Source organism: Marmota monax, unplaced genomic scaffold (genome assembly GCF_021218885.2).
Source record: "Marmota monax isolate L192 unplaced genomic scaffold, Marmota_monax_Labrador192_F-V1.1 WCK01_AAM20220418_F8-fsc00291, whole genome shotgun sequence".
In the NCBI taxonomy this organism is placed as follows: domain Eukaryota; kingdom Metazoa; phylum Chordata; class Mammalia; order Rodentia; family Sciuridae; genus Marmota; species Marmota monax.
The window spans coordinates 669,336-685,324 of NW_026693329.1; the positions used below are offsets into that span (position 1 = coordinate 669,336).

The following is a 15,989-nucleotide window of genomic DNA, read 5'->3' on the forward strand; positions in this document are numbered from 1 at the left end:
GCCAGGTGCAGCGGGCTTCGGGCAGGAGGAGGGTGTGCAGAGCACCGACTGGCCAGGTGCACAGGTGCAGCCAGACCCTCGTTGGGGGAGGTCGGGGGTCCCCTAGGCATGGAGAGGAGCGCCTGGGAGACAGGAAAGAGCTGTCTGGGGCCGGCTCAGCGAGGGTGGAGCCCAGCACAGGGTCTGCGGGCCCAACATTCCAAGCCACGCTGCGCTCAGCCGTTGAGAGCGTAGTGAGGGCGTGGCCAGCACATGGCGAGGTGTGACCAGGCACGTGTCTGGTGCGCAGGCGCGGTGCCCTCCAGCCTGGGGCCTCAGCAGCGGGCGTCATGGAGCGGTTGCGCTGGCAGATGGTGGGTGTGGCGGCCGCAGGCTTCGCGCTGGCCCTGGAGGCGCTGCCCTGGCTGCTGCGCAGGCTACGGGCTGGGCAGCCACGGCGCGAAGTCCTCTTCTTCCCGTCCCAGGTGACCTGCACCGAGGCCCTGCTGCAGGCCCCGGGCGCCGCGCCCGCCCGGCCGCCCTCGGGCTGCCCCTGCAGCCTGCCCCACTGCGAGAGCTCGTTGAGCCGCCTGCTGCGCGCGCTGCTGGCCGCCCGTGCCAGCCTCGAGCTCTGCCTCTTCGCCTTCTCCAGCCCGCAGCTGGGGCGCGCCGTCCAGCTGCTGCACCAGCGCGGGGTGCGAGTGCGAGTCATCACCGACTGCGACTACATGGCGCTCAACGGCTCGCAGATCGGCCTGCTGCGCAAGGCGGGTGAGCTGGAGCCGGGCCCTGGGGCGGGCGGGCGCCGAGAAGGGAAGGCCCTGGAAGGCGGGCGCTTGGTGGGAGGGACCGGAGGGTAGGCAGAGACTTCATTGAGTCCCCCGGTAACGACTGGGTGGTTTTGCACCTGCCGCCACCAAAGTCAAGCCACCTGGCACGTGAGCCACGCCAGGATTCTTTGCAGAGCAGTCTGATGTCCCGTGTCTGAGTGTGTCCCCAGAGAGGAGGGGAGGAATAACGGTGGGACTTCCTAAGGGTAGATGTCTTGTCCCAGGACACCACGTGTCAAGTGGAGCCTCCAGGATCCCGCTTATTCCCAGGCCCTGGGGTATGCTGGGGATAGGAGGTGCCTGGGCACAGGTGGGAGGGGTTGCCCTGACCAGCAGTCTTGGTGACTGCTGTAGTCCTACATGAGGTTGGCAGGACTCAGAATGAAGAGCAAAGCTCTGGCCACACCGGTAATCCCAGTGCCTGGGGAGGCTGAGGCAGGAGGATCTCAAGTTCAAGGCCAGTCTCAGCGACTTATACCTTTGTCCCAAAGTAGAAACTATAAAGGGCTGAGGTGTAAATTAGTGGTAGAGGCCTCTGGGTTTCATCCCCAGCATGGCAAAACCCAGCAAAGCCCAACTTTCTATGCTTAACCACTGGCAGCCTGCAGAGCCCCTTGGCCACTCTGTGTGTGACGTCAGGGTTTGGCTTCTGCTCCCAGGGAAGCAGGCACCTGCCTGTGGCACTAAGGAATCCCACGCTGGGCTCCGGAAACGCATAAAACTTATCTACTGAAAATGGAGCCAAAAATGTTGATGAGTGGTTGTTTCTCAGCTGCAAAAGAAGAGAAGACAGCTGTGGCTCTCTGGCCTGCTTCTTTGCCCAGCCTAAGGATGAATGGGAAGATCCAGACCCTCGTCTGCCTGGGGACGATGAGTCTGTTCTTTGCCTACTCAGTGTGGCGGTCGGGTGCTCTTGCTTCCTGTGCCAGTGCACAGGGTGAGTCGTGGGTGTCTCCGGATCCCCAGGCACCTGGAGAGCCATGTCTGTGTGCGCGTCCATCTCAGTCATCTCGTGGCCACTGTGACCGACGTGGGACGTGTCAGGCTTGCCGTGGTCTCACTGCCCAGTTATTTCTGCCCAGCCATGGGCCACCTGCTGATCTGGGAATCAGAGGACTCCTTCTGGGAGTCCTTCTGGGTTCCTTTGCTCCACGTGGGAGGGTGTCAGACCCTCTACCCAGCACAGCCCATCCCCTGGGTGAATGGAGGGTGATCTGAATATTGAGGACATTCCCATCACCCTTAACTGGCAGTCACAAGAGTTAGCCTCGGTCTGTAGGTAATTTCAGTGTGGAAAATGTGGATTCCTTCAGGCAGAATTTAAATTAGCTGGCTTTTAGACAATTGCAGAATCTCAGGTTTGGAAAGAACCAGATTCTCCTTGAAAGACTGGACTTCTGCTCATGGCTCCCCAGCCACATCTGGGCTGAATTGGCTCTAGGTTGTCCATCAGCTGGCATCCACTCAGCAGATGCATTGTGGGTCAGTGTCTGTTAGGGTTGGGTCCAGGTGCTGGGACACAGCTGATGAGGTCCCCATGGAAGGCAACTAAAGCATGAATATTTGATTTGAGGAACTGTTTTTTTTTTTTTTTGGTACCGGGGATTGAACTCAGGGGCACTCAACCACTGAGCCCCATCCTCAGCCCTATTTTGTATTTTATTTAGAGACAGGGTCTCAATGAGTTGCTTAGTGCCTCGCCATTGCTGAGGCTGGCTTTGAACCGAGATCCTCCTGCCTTGGCCTCCTGAGCCACTGGGATTACAGGTGTGTGCCACAGCACCCAGCTGATTTGAGAAACTTAAGAAGGGTCTGGAAGACTTCAGTGAGGGAGGAAGAGGGATGGCAGGACAGCTGCCAGACCTGAGAGAGTGCTCTGAGGGACGGGCTTTTGGTTGGAAGGAACAGCAAATGATCTGTTCAGATGTTCAGTCCTGAGCTGCTGAGGCAGAGTGAGGTCCCTGTGGCTGAAGTGGAGAAGTGGTGACAGACGCCAGGGGGCTGGTGTTGTACCAAGACACTGTTGTGTGGCAGGAAATGGCATGTGTGGCCTCCTCAGGTTGTGCAGACACCTGAGGAGCAGGTGAGGAGGGTGAGGGGTGGATAGGGTGGGTGTGGTAATGGTGGCGTGTCCAGAGGGTTGGAGTTTAGATCTGTTCTGAGGGTGGAGGGAGGGGGTCTGCTGGGTTAGTTCCAGGTGCGAGCATCAGGTAGGGTCCCTCCTGAGGAGGGAGGACAGGGTGCACAGCTGAGTTTGATTTTCACATACACAATGAGAATGGTGTATGTCCCAAGTGCTGTAGGGGACATAGGGACTTTCAAAACTTACTGTACACCTCAGACACCCAATTTGGACCCCAGGTGTTTCTGTTTGGTAAATCTGGCCCCGCTGTTCCAAAGCCACCCGTAGGCATATTTCCAACAGTCTCACTCTGAGAGCAGATGGTGGTGACAGGTGGCCTCCTGGAGGCTGGTGCCCTGAGGAGTCAGATGCAGCCCCTCACTCTGGGGAGTGGGAGAACTGGGACCATGAGCGTGGGGGTGGTGCCGTGTCTCAGGGCCGGCCAGGCCCAGGGGTCTTCCCTCGGGTCCCCGGGTGCATCCTGGGAAGTGTGGGCTGACCTCCTGCCTCAGCTGCTGTCCTTCTCAGCCTGTCTCTTCCTCTGTCCAGCGGGCAGTGGGAGTGGAAAGGAGAGGCGAGGACAGCCTCAGGTGCCCTGCTCTGTACCCTTACCAGAGCTTGACCATGAAGGAACATGGTGGGCAGTTGGTTTAGACCCCAGACCTGGCAAAGGGCTGTGCAGGTGGGTGTGGTCCCAGAGGAGAGTGGGCGGGGTCCAGTCACAGTGCTGTTCCACCTCCCACCACTTGCTCCTTGGTGGCTGGCCCTGCCCTGCTGCGTGCCCCTGGGTGACACGCTCGCCCTCTCCCTGGGGTCTCCACACTGCCCTGGGCAGCAGATGGCGACCTTGGGAAGGTACTTGGGAGGCCGTGCAGGTCAGGGGAGTAAGGCGGCCTTTCCTCCACAGGAATCCAGGTGCGGCATGACCAGGACCTGGGCTACATGCACCACAAGTTTGCCATCGTGGACAAGAAGGTGCTCATCACTGGCTCCCTCAACTGGACCACGCAGGCGATCCAGAACAACAGGGAGAACGTCCTGATCATGGAGGACGCCAAGTACGTGAAGTTGTTCCTTGAGGAATTCGAGCGCATCTGGGAAGAGTTCAACCCCACCAAGTACAGCTTTTTCCCACAAAAGAAGCGCAGCCGCTGAAGCCGTGCCATCCCCCCCCCCTCAGAGATTCGGGGGCTCGTCCTGCCCTGGAAGCCCACCCAGCCTGCGGAGGGGCAGAGCGTGCTGCCTGGGCAGAGGCCGTGCTGAGACCTCCACCCAGAAAGCCCCCAGGTGACACTCTGCTGACTTACTGCCCTGTGTCTCAAAAGGCCGGGGTGAGAGGGGAGGTCCCGGTGGTGTCAGGTCAGGGGCTTGGGCTTCGCCCTTTGCCTTCCACAGTCACTCAGCCCTGGCTCCCTGCGGCCTGCTTTTGGGACCTTTGCCACATCCTGCTTGAGAACCCAGCTCCTCAGGCTGCACAGTCAGGCCTGGGGCCTCTTTCAGGGTGAGCATCCCACCCCACCTTCCGATTCTAGAAAGGTCTCTCTGGCAGGCTTGGTCCAGCTCAGCCTCTGGGCCTGTCCCTGGGGCCTTCCTTCCCCCATCCGGGCCTTTCCTCGCCTGACAGTGCAGCTGGCTCTTGGCACCTGTGCCACCTCTGGTAGAGAGGTCAAGAGGGGAGCGGCGTGGCAGGCACTGTCGGCCGGGGGCCACTTTCCAGGGCCGCCTTAGAGCAGGAGCTGCCAGAAAAGGCAGGCCATCCTCTTGGGCACCTTCCTGGCAGAGTCAACGGGCTGAGTGACGCTGTGACCCTCCACAGCTAGCCTTCATCTTCCTGTGGCCTGCTGATGTGGGCCGCGGTGGCCAGAAGCCATGTCTGTTTGTACATTGTGCTCCCACTTTTAACATCCTCGTGTCCAAGGTGATCTTGTGTGGTTAGGAGCAGTCGTACCTGTAACCCATAGGCCCAACGAATTCATTCCAGCTCAGTGTGATGAATTGTGGTGACCTGGCCAAAGGGAGACTCCAGGCCAGGAGCCAGCCCCCACTGCAGGACCTCGACCTGCATGTGTTCAGTGGAGGCTTTGATGACAGGCAGTTAGGAAACAGATTTCTCACGCATTTGTGAATTGTTTCCGACTGTCATCACTTATTTTGGCAATGTGTATCTTACATTGTAGATTGAATAACATCTGAAGCTATGATTTTGCTGCTGTTGGTGTTTTTGTAAGATTAGCTGGGTGACTGTCACCAGGACAGAGCGGGTGGGGTCTCCCATCTGTAGTAGCTCATGCTTCCGTCAACCCCTGGAGACCACTCAGCGCTGTGTGTTTCTCCCCTTCCTAAAGTTACCTTTGATTTTGTGCTAGGCAAGTAAAGGCAAAGTTTATTTTCTAAAAACTGTAATGGAAGCTGTAAAATGTAATATACCCCAAAGTGGTTACGTTAAGTGTGTTCTTTCCCAAGTTTGTTAATGCCCATGGTGTGTCCTGGGAGGAGAACAGTTGTCACACAGAGCCTTCTGAGTGACACTGCTGTGGGACGCCGGGCTTCCGGCACTTTTGAGTAAATATTGCTGATTCTGGAACGAGAATGCTGTGTGGCTTGGCCTTATTCTGTTGTGTTCAGCAGCAGCTATTCTTCACCAGGACTTTTCTTGCAGGGAATAGACAGTTCTTTAGACACCAGTGGTCAAGACAGGAGCCCCTCCAAGACTGCAGTGAGACCGAGGTCCGTCCTGGAGACGAGTGTTTTCTAACGTCCCAGCTTCTTTAGATTCTGCTTCACCTACAAGGCCTGGGATTCTCAGCTACGTAGGCTTTCCCGCCAGCCTGATGTGTGACAGTGTGTGGGCCTTCAGGGAGCCCTGGGCTCCACCGCGACTGCACCTTTTCTTCAGAGGGTAGACTGCTGTTCAGATGGCTGCATGTGGCTATCAGGAATTGGATGCACAAAAGGACCAGCTGAGATATCTGCAGGAATGTCTGAAGATTTGCAAAATAATTTTTTTTCACATATTCATTTTTACTTAATGCAGTAATTATACTTTTTCATAATCTAAGCAAAAGGAACCTCACAGAATATTCAGATACTATTTAAATTTTCTTTCTTTTTAATTGAACCCAGGGCTTTGTTTATATGAGGCAAGTACTCTACCAACTGAGCTATATCCCCAGCCCCTAACTGAAAAAAGCTTTTGTAAAGGTAAATATCCACTGAAGAAATATGACACTAAAATTTCCCTCAAAAGTGGAGGCTGGCCGGGCGCGGTGGCACACGCCTGTAATCCCAGCGGCTTGGGAAGCTGAGATAGGAGGATCGCAAGTTCAGAGCCAGCAACCGCGAGGTGCTAAGCAACTCAGTGAGACCCTGTCTCTAAATAAAATACAAAATAGGGCTGAGGATGTGGCTCAGTGGTCAAGTGCCCCCGAGTTCAATCCCCAGGACCACCCCCGAAAAAAAATGTTGGGGGAGGCTGTTTCCTTTACCAAGGAGTATTTCCTCAGCTTTGGTACAGATGCCCACAAGCCCCAGGAGCATGAAGGCCACCGGTGCAGGCCCAGATCCCCAGGGATGACCATGACAGGCTGGCCAGGCCAGCAGGTGGGAGTCCATCCCTGAGACCCTCAGGGCCATGAAGGCAACCTAGGAAAGCACTCTCTCAGCTGACTGAGATCCTTCAGGCAGCAGCAGTTGTTCAAAGGGCCAGTCCAGGAACAGGCAGCTAGGCTGAGGGGACACCTACAGCTGGTCTGGCTTCTGTCTCAACACACTAAAGCAGCTGATGGTAAACTCAGCACGAGTGTACAAGAGGCTGGGCGGGGAGTGTGTAGGATTGTGTCACAGCAGCCTCCCTCAGCCTTCTTCCTAGAGAAATCTTAATAAATTCCCTGAGTAGGCGGGTGTGTGAGCCACAGGGGGTGATGTTTGTGTGTGGTGTGAGGTGGGGTCCAACTTCAGTCTCTGCCTAGGGATACCTACTCCTCCTGGAAGCATTTCTTGAAATGATGGTGTTGACCCCCTAGTTGGAAGTTAATTGGCCGTGAGTTTAAGAGCCTATTTGAGAACTCTCAATTCTGTTCCATTGGTTTGTATGATTATTCTAATGCCGGTTCCTCACTTGTCTTGATTATTGAAGTTTTGAAACCTGCTAGTACAAGCCCTTTAACTTTGCTTTTTCTCAGCATTGGATATTCTGGGTTCCTTTAATTTCCATATGAATTTTAAGATCAACTGATAAACTGCTGCAAAAATAAGTTAGGATTTAAAAGAATTTTTTTAGTTGTAGATGGACATGATATCTTTATTTTTATTTATGTGGTGCTGAGGATGGAACCCAGTGCCTCACATGTACTAGGCGAGCACTGTACCACTGAGCCACAATGCCAGCCCCATAAATTAGGATTTTGGTAGTAATTGCATTGAATCTGTAGATCAGGTTGGGAAATGTTGCCATCTTGTCTTCCAATCTATGAACACGGGATGTTTTCCCATTTATTTATTTATTTTTAAAATATCTTTATTTTACTTATTTCTTTTCATGTGGTGCTGAGGATCGAACCCAGGGCCTTGCACATGCTAAGTGAGCGCTCTACCACTGAGCCACAACCCCAGCCCTCTTTTCCCATTTAAATCTCTTAAAAATTTCCTTTGATACTTGTGGTTTGCAGTGTGCAAGTCCTTACACTCCTAAAGTTTAGTTTTTGATGTTATTGTAAACAGAATTGCTTAATTTCAGGTTTAGATTGTTCATAACTAGTGTGTAGAAATACAATATACAAATCTTATATCCTACAAGCTTAGTGAACTTATTAATTTGAACAATTTTTAATGGATTCTTTAGGATTTCCCGCATACAAAGATCATCCTATTTGCAGAGAAGTAATTTTTCTTCTTCCAAGTCGGACGCCTTTTTTTCCCCTCCCAGTTGTTCATGGGAATCCCCAGATGAGCTGTCCTATGGGCAGACGTGTGCATCATAGTCTGCAGCAGGGACAGTTTTGTGGGATCCTCTGCACAATGTTGAATAGAGAGGTTTTGAGAATAAATATCCTTGTCTTGATTGTCATTTTGGGGGACAGCTTCACACAAGGACTTTATCATATTAAGGAAGTTCTATTCTCTGTTGACAGATCCCCCTCCAACACACACCCAAATCACAAGAGGGTGATGGATTTGCAGATGTAAATGGACTTTAAATCGTACTTATATAGTTAAAAAAAAAAAAGCCTGTGATGCTGGGCATAGTGGCCTATTCCCAGAATCCCAGGGAGGAGGCTGAGGTGGGAAGATGGAACAAGGCTGAACTCAGCAACTTAGTGAGACCCTGTCTCAAAATAAAAAAGGGCTGGGGATGTAGTTCAGTGGTAGAGTGCCCCGGGTGCGATCCTCAGTAACCATCCCCTGCAAAATGTGTTAAAAATACAGAACACTATATCAGGCCAGTGTCCAAACACTTTGTTGTGTATATTTGAATGTAAATCTTTTTTAAATAGGCAAAAAGTTATTGAAAAGTCCTAAACAACTGGGATAACACTCTAGAAATAACGGTTTATGTATTTAACTTTCCTTTTGCTAAGTTTTATACATTCCTTAAATTGATTTCTAATTGATAGTCTTTGATTTTTTCCTATAATATTCTGAACAAAAGTCTTGGATTCCCATACAGTCACTTTCATACCTTTTATTCTAAAGCCTGAAATAAGATTCCAAAAAAAAAAAAATGGTTTATTTTAAATTTGCCATTCAACCAGAACTTTAAAAACATGAAATAGAAGAGAAAAATCAGAGAGTATATTACAGTAAGGGAGAATTGTTTTGTTAAATTTTGGGTCTGTGTGTTTTGGATCATAATGTAGAATGCATTAAAAAAAAAAACCAAAAAACAAAGGTATGTTTACATTGGAAATGGTTAAACAGTATGGGCAGGATGCAGGGTCCCATGCTGGGTCCCACACTGGTGATCCCAGTGACTCCGGAGGCTAAGGCAAGAGGATTGCAAGTTCCAGACCTGCCTCAGCAACTTAGCAAGACGGTCCCCTGGAAGAGTGAGGAGAAGCTGGGGCTTAGCTTGGTGGTAAGATGTGCTGAGTTCAATCCCCAGTACCAAATAAGTAGGTAAATAAAAATTTAAAAATGGTACAGCACGGGGGAATTATGGGACCTTGATTACTAAAGGCGTCATAATAAACATTTCTTATTTTTTTACACCCTGAGGGCTTCTGTGAGGCAATGTACCTTAATTAGATTATAGATGTCAAATATTTTTTCTTATGACTTGTGTGTGAACTTGTCAAATGGATTTTTATGTGAAATCTCCTAATTTTAAAATGCTGAAAACTAGTCTAAAACTTTTGGAAAAAAGTATTTTAAAAAAGCAGGTCATAAAACTTCAAACCGGGGCTGGGGTAGTGACTCAGTGGTAGAGAGCTTGCCTACCACATGTGAGGCACTGGGTTCGATCCTTAGCACCTCATAAAAAATAAATGTTAAAAAGCCGGTATTTATTAAACAACAACAAAAACAAACAAACAAACAAAAAACCCAGCCCTCTTTAGGAGGTCAGGAAGCTGATGATGGAGTTTTGGCTCAAGACCTACACACACGGTTTGCATTTGCATTTGCCTGAATCAACACCGCATCACACAGCATGCAAAGGGTGATGCAAAAATAGTTTATTATGATATAGTTTGTGTAAAGTTAGGTAGTATTTACAAAATAAAAATGCTCAGCTACATCCATGGGAATCTAGCATGTCACATAAGGGAATAAATATTTTGACAAAGTAACACTTCCAATTAATTAAACATTTGATCACAAACTTTGTTAAGAAAAGTAAGTCTGATGCTAACCACCAGGTCTTGAATCGTGTGGGGAAGAGAGGCAGACTCAGCTCCGGGCTCTGGTGGGGAGCAGCCACCTGGGTGCCCAGCCCCGGGAGGCCAAGCTGGCCCTGATGGACCTGGCCCATAGGCCCTGGGTTTTCTTCTGCACATATTTGTAGTCTGGTGAGCAGGATCGTTTAGTATGAGAAGTTGAACAGCAGGTAAAAGGGCTGTTCTGTGAACGTCCTTCATGTGATTGCTGCAGTGATGAACTGTGGCAGAAGTGGCTTGGTGGCTTCTTTCCAGACTTGTCCCACAGACAGAAATTGCCCGTGTTTGGTGTCCCAGCTCCTCAGCAGTTGGGCAGGACACATTTTGTCTTTGACGGCTGACCTGAGACGTGCACCCTGGTAGAAGGGACGTTTGTGAGATGGCTAATCAACTCTCTTAGCTGCTGAGGAGCCAACTGGACATGTTACAGGGTTTCACAGAGTCACTTTAGGAAAACCACACGAATTAATGATCATACTGAATTAATGATTCCGAATCCTAACATTATCAGTAGATAAATCATTAATAGTAAAGGCAACTAAACCCTTTAAAATCCATTTTAATTGAAGTTTTGTGATAGAAACATAACACAAGAGTGGATTTCATGATCTTTACAGTCTAGTCCTAGCTGAAATAAAACTAAACAAGTGATGTAACTAACTTCTGAGGAGGAAAAAAGCCAAGAGCATGCTGACCATAGCAAGCTGCAGGGGGCTGCATGTATCTGATGACAACTGTTTAGGGTAACTTCATCTCCTTATGGTGAGTTGAAACTGGGGAAGGCCCCACCCTCTCAGAAGCTGCCACCTGTGCTCCCCGCTGTGAATCACGACCCCGTAGCAGCCTCGGATTCCCAACCGTCCAATCTCAGCCCTCCTGTGATCGTTTTCTTGCCAACTTCACAGAAATACATATGGTAAGATGCGATGCATTCCAAGCTTCATGACCTCCAGAGTTCAATAACCAGGTGGCTGGGGATCCAGATGGCTCAGCTGCTCTGTGCACAGCCCTGGACACTGTCAGAACCAGGCATGGAGACCCGACAGCCCCCAAGCCCTCAGCCTCACCTCCCACCAAGGACAGGTCTGGGATTACTAAACAGACTGCTCAAGACGGCCACCATTTTCCTTTGTCCTTCAGGACTCTGAATGGTTCTGCCAAGAACAGGTGTTCAGAATGCTTTCAGCCACAGGTAAGGTGTGGTTTATCTTTAAGATGCTGTCCATGTTCGCTAAGACCTTCTATTAAATGACCTGGGCTTTTAACAAGATACGGTAACCACTAAATCTTGTTCTTAGGAGGCTGGATAGGGCTCATCGCTGTGCCAAAGCTGTCCTCCTCCCTATCTTGAAAAGGGATATCTACATAAGATTTTTAAAACGCCAAACGAACTTTGTCACAAAAGTCCCTGCAGTCACTTCTCAGTAATATTTACACTGCTTGCTCTGGACAATATACAGGAAATTCTGAAAAAAAATAAAGGCTGCCAGCAGACCACCCTGGGCGGAGGGCAGCTCCAGACAGCAGTGCGTTGCTCCCCTCCAGTGCCTAAGGCCTCTGCCCCTCCGTGTGCTCAGGTGGGCTCGTCCCGTCTCTGGGCAGTCCACTAGCTCCACTGCCCGTCACGCTCTTGTACTTAAGCACCCTCTGAGACTTCTGTTCTCACAGGAGCTAAGGGTGCAGGGCTGCACTCCCCACGCTGGCTTATGTCCTCCTCCTGCCGAGCCTGGCCCCGCCAGTTTTACCAAGTCCCCCTCCAGCTGAACTGTGTGCAGAAAGTAAAACTCGCTGGACGTTGCCCCCTGCTGCATGTGGCCCTCACTGGATACTCATGGGGAGACACAGCAACAGGGACCCCGGAGTGTTCTCTGTGCCCGTCCCAGACATTGGGCTGCACGGGGCCCAGGGCTGCTCCCTGGTCTTCAGGAACCAGGAGGGGCAGTGGGAGCAGAGGACACCGACTCTGTTGGTAGGGGGTGTGCCCCCCCTGCGTGGACCCCACTTAACCTGCTGGGTGGCCCCGGCCCAGGACCCTGCAGCCGCAGCAGGTCAGGAGCTACTTAGCTACCAGCTGTGTGTGCCCAGGCATTTGGGATGAACGGGGCCATGCTCATTCTAGGCACCTGCCAGGCACCTAACCCTGTCTGCCTCTGTAGGGAAGCAGGTCCTACTCACATTTCCACCTAAATGTCTTTTAAGCCATCGATTTTGCTTCTTGGCCAATCTCTCAGGATTCCTTCCAGGCATGTTCTCAGGCTCAATTTTATTCTTTTACCAACTGTGACCACCTCTCCTGAGTTTAGCCCACAGGAGCCATCTGTCAGCACGCAGCTGGATCTGAGGCTAGCGTGGGAGCAGACTTTCGCCACACCTGTGGCTCTCTGCCTGGTTGTGGCCTGTGCTCTGAGCTCTTCTGCTTTTATCTCGCTGCCTCTGGGGAGGATCCACTCTGATGTCAGCTCTGGCTGAAGAAACCCACGGTTCCAACATCCTCCCCACATCCCAGGATGTTCCCATTCCATCCAACCCCGGGCTCCCTCTAGAGTCTGCAACCGAGGCTTGAGCAGTGGCCTCAACTGGCAGGGATCCCTGCCCCAGGGAGGCTGCAGCACCACTGTACCCTTGCTCAGGTGCCGGGCACCACAGCGGACAACCTGACCAGCAGGAAACGACTCTCCTGTGTGGGCGGGCGCATACGGTGCAGTTCACGCAGATGTTCCTGAAAGTCGTCCAGGGGTCAGAGGCCTCCCCGCTGACTATGACGAGGCTTGCTCGCAGGTGTGAGCAGGTCCCAAGTGAATATTTATAGGAGAATAATCCTCACAGTGAAGTGAGCAGAGCTTACTGTTGCTGGCTGGTGCTGGGAGGGGACTGGGACCCCCCATCACAACACAGCCTCCGCCACCTGCTGCAGCCCTGAGAAACCGCCCACGCCCACTCCATCTCCACATCCTGCCCCCCCTCCGGAATGCAATGCCCACAGGCAGAGCAAAGACCAGCAGAGGGGCTCCCAGGGCAGACACAGGCGAATGCCAGCCCCAGAGCCCCAGGGGGCATCTGAGCCTGGAACACGGGAGGCACAGGAAGAGCCTTCATTCTCTTCCTCGTTCAGTTCACTTCAGCTGGAGGACAGCCCACTCCTGGACACTCAAGACTTCACCAACCCGGGCAGCAGTCAGGTGCAGGGCCACCATCAGAGGTGTTAGACAGGAGCCAGTGTCCCCCTTCTCTGCTGGCCCAGTTTCTTGGTGATACCCAAGTACCAAACCAGACCCGGGTCGGGGAGTGCTGTCTTGGGGTGAGTGTGGGTCTTTGCCATGGGGTCACGGGGAGTCCAGGTGCCAGGTGCCTCTTCCTGCCCTTACCTCTGACCCCCAGTGTACACTCAAGGTCATGTCCCAGGATTCCTGAGGCTGTAAATAAGTCTAAAAAACAGCATGGCCAACTTGCTTTTATACAAAGCCCTGTGCTGTCTGAAGGCAGGCAGAGCCCATTTCTACGCAGCACCGCAGGGGTTGGGGGAGACTACCTGCAGGCAGGGTCAGCGGGTACCCAGGGGCTGCAGGGATGGTCACAGAGGAACCACAGTGGAGCAGAAGAAGGGCAGCAGACCTTAGAGAATGATGTGAAATCATGGCGCCCAGAGACCAGGCACAGCATGTCCCCTCGGGGTCCACTGGACACTGTAGAGTTCCCTCTGCACATTCCCAGTCTGAGCAGGATGCAGACAGGTCATGGCCATTTCTCAAGTGCTGCCAACCTGGGGACTTCTGACAAGTTGATTTTAAACAGTTCTAAAGTGCTTTTGCTGTTGAAAACACAGATCAGTAGCAAAGGCGTTACAGGTGTGGGTGAGGACTCACTAAGGCTGCGGAAGGGGAGGCTCAGGGTGTGTTGCAGACCACCCCACCCTGGGCCTCCGTCCTGCTGCCACCCACCAGGGTGGGCCAGAAGGCCTGGAGAAGCTTGTCCGTTAACTGAGCAAGGGGATGTCTGCACTTCACTCCCAAAGCCTCCATCTACCTGGCACCATCCATCCACCTCAAGTACTGGCATGAACGGAAAGCTCCAGCAATGGGGCCAGTGGACAGGGGCATGGCAGGGGAGGAGATGGTGGGGGTCTTGCAGATACAAGTCCTCTCGATTCTCCTGCATCACTCCCGTGTGTGTGCTGGGGGCTCCTTATCTGCTATGACTTAATGGAATCAATGGTCGTCACAGGAACAGAATGGAAACCCCAATGTAAGAAGCCTTTCACGAAGTGCTGCAGAATGTTTTGGACAGTTAAAAAGGTCCCGTCAGACTCGGAAAAGCAGCCTTGTTACCCCAGGTTCACTGCAAGTACGCCCTCTGAGAGGCCGGCACGGCGAGGGGACCCCCCGAGCTCAGGTTCACTACAGTCCTCAGATGCCCTGCTGGGCTGTTCTCATCACTCTGACATCCTCCACACCCTCCTACATCCTCCACACCCCCGGCTTGACTAACGCGGGGCTCTTCCTCAGCCTCTGCAAAAGCTACGGGACGGTTTCTTTTCAGGAAACTGAAAAGTGAGCCACTTTCTTCCCTTTGGATGACTCCCCGAGGGAATCCATCACTTTAGACTGAAGCCCCAGGAAGAGGCCACCAATCCCAGCAGTTAGGAAAAGATCAGGGTGACTCAGAGCAAGGAAGGACCAGGTGGAGGAAGGAATGAGAGGGGCCGGGGATTTTGTGCAAGATTTAATAAAAAACAAACAAAAATAGGAATGGTTGCTTCCAACATTTTCCAGGTTGTGAAAGGTTTGCCAGGGTCATCTGGGGCGTGGTTCTAAGCTGCGTTAGTGGAACAAACACCAAATGCTGTCCTCCTCCCAGGCCAAAAGGCAGCGCATGCAGGCTGCACAGCCCGCGGGGCCTCTTCCTCCAGCAACCAGGCAGGGGAGGCACCTCTGCTGCGGTCCAGGCCAAACCCGACCATCCAGGTGGCTCCTCTCTGCCCAACAGGACCTGCCCGCCTGGTGGTGCCCGGCCAGTGGGCAGCAGAGCTGGGACAGCAGCCAGGTCCCCATCCTGCACTCTGAGACAGGGCTAGCTTATCAACAGGCCGCTGAGCCTTAATACTGACAGTGAGTGCGGTGGGGCCGTGGAGGGCGTTCTGCTCCGACGCTGTGGGACGGCCCTCCCCGCCCCACTGCTCGAGCTTCACTAATTTCAGATACCATGGAAAAAAAGCTGTGACGGGGACAAGAAGCCAGAGTCAGCATGGCAGGGAGTGTGCAGACAACCCAGACACCAGTCTCTCACGCATCCACACCCACAGTTAATGATGACAATGACAACAAACAAAAGTACGGACAAGAAGCTGCTTGGGCCGTGCCGCCACCAGCTGGGAAGGGCGTGTCAAGTTGCGAGGGACGCAGCTAGTCTTTCTTCAAGTCCCTGGATTCAAAGAGCTTCAGCCGCTCCTGCACTGTCAGGCCTTCCTTCAGACTCTGGGTGGGGGTGCGAGAGGGGGAGACACTGTGTTAGAGGGTGGCGGGCACCAGGTGGACACTGAGGCGTGGGCTTCGGTCAGAGGGTGCAGGTGCGGAGGCAGAGGGTGAGGGGTGGCTCCTGAGATTAGTGGGCATGCCAGGACAAGAAACGGCCCCTGGGGAGGGTGTTACTGGTGGGGTACGCTTTCCCCTGCAGAAATTTACGCGACTGAAAAAGGGGGAACACAACAAAACAAAACAAAAAAACAAAACAAGAGAAACAAGGCCACGTGTTTCAGTAGCTTACTTCTGGGCTTAGGGCTCTTCAGACAAGAGCAACCAGACTGACCCAGCCAGGGGAAATGCGCTGCGAGCCAGGTGACTGCCCAGCCCGTGGCCCTTCCTGCATGTGCACCTGTGCACGTCGGTTCCTCTATGCGTATGAGCCAGGTAACCTTGGGACGTGGGCCCTGCTCTCCTGGGGCATCCTGTGGCACCTGCTGCTGCAGATGCATCCTGGGCATTCCCCAGGCAGAAGGCCGAGGGGATCACCAGATGTTGTGGGGTTTAATTACAAGCCAACATAACCACCGGGAGTTTCGAGAATGCAGAAGCTATACTTTGTTCACGTGGGTTCTTGGTGTGTCTGGAGTATGGATATTTGGCTAACTAGGGGACAGGCTGTTTCCCACTTCAGACTTTTCTCAAAGATGTCCTGTTGGATGGCTGGGCC

General features: G+C 52.5%; 2 protein-coding genes across 9 annotated transcripts in view; one reads left to right on the plus strand and one right to left on the minus strand.

Annotated features, from left to right (window-relative positions):
- Nucleotides 1-324: 324 nt before the first annotated feature.
- Nucleotides 325-5,521, plus strand: Pld6 (phospholipase D family member 6). The gene is made up of 2 exons (XM_046456748.2): nt 325-750; nt 3,839-5,521. The coding sequence occupies exons 1-2, from the start codon at nt 330-332 to the stop codon at nt 4,084-4,086; spliced, it is 669 nt and encodes a 222-aa protein (XP_046312704.1). The 5' UTR covers nt 325-329; the 3' UTR covers nt 4,087-5,521.
- Nucleotides 5,522-9,580: 4,059 nt separating this feature from the next.
- The window catches only part of Mprip (myosin phosphatase Rho interacting protein), a 140,299-nt gene continuing 133,890 nt past the window's right edge, over nt 9,581-15,989 (minus strand). For 5 of the 8 annotated variants that reach the window (XM_046456715.2, XM_046456718.2, XM_046456717.2 and 2 more), the window contains one exon: nt 14,510-15,274. In XM_046456715.2, coding sequence (XP_046312671.1) covers nt 15,203-15,274 — 72 coding nt within the window. In that variant the 3' untranslated portion in view covers nt 14,510-15,202. Of the gene's footprint in view, nt 10,160-14,509; nt 15,275-15,989 lie in introns of those variants that run through there. The other 3 variants (XM_046456716.2, XM_046456719.2, XM_046456714.2) reach the window with 1 other exon arrangement.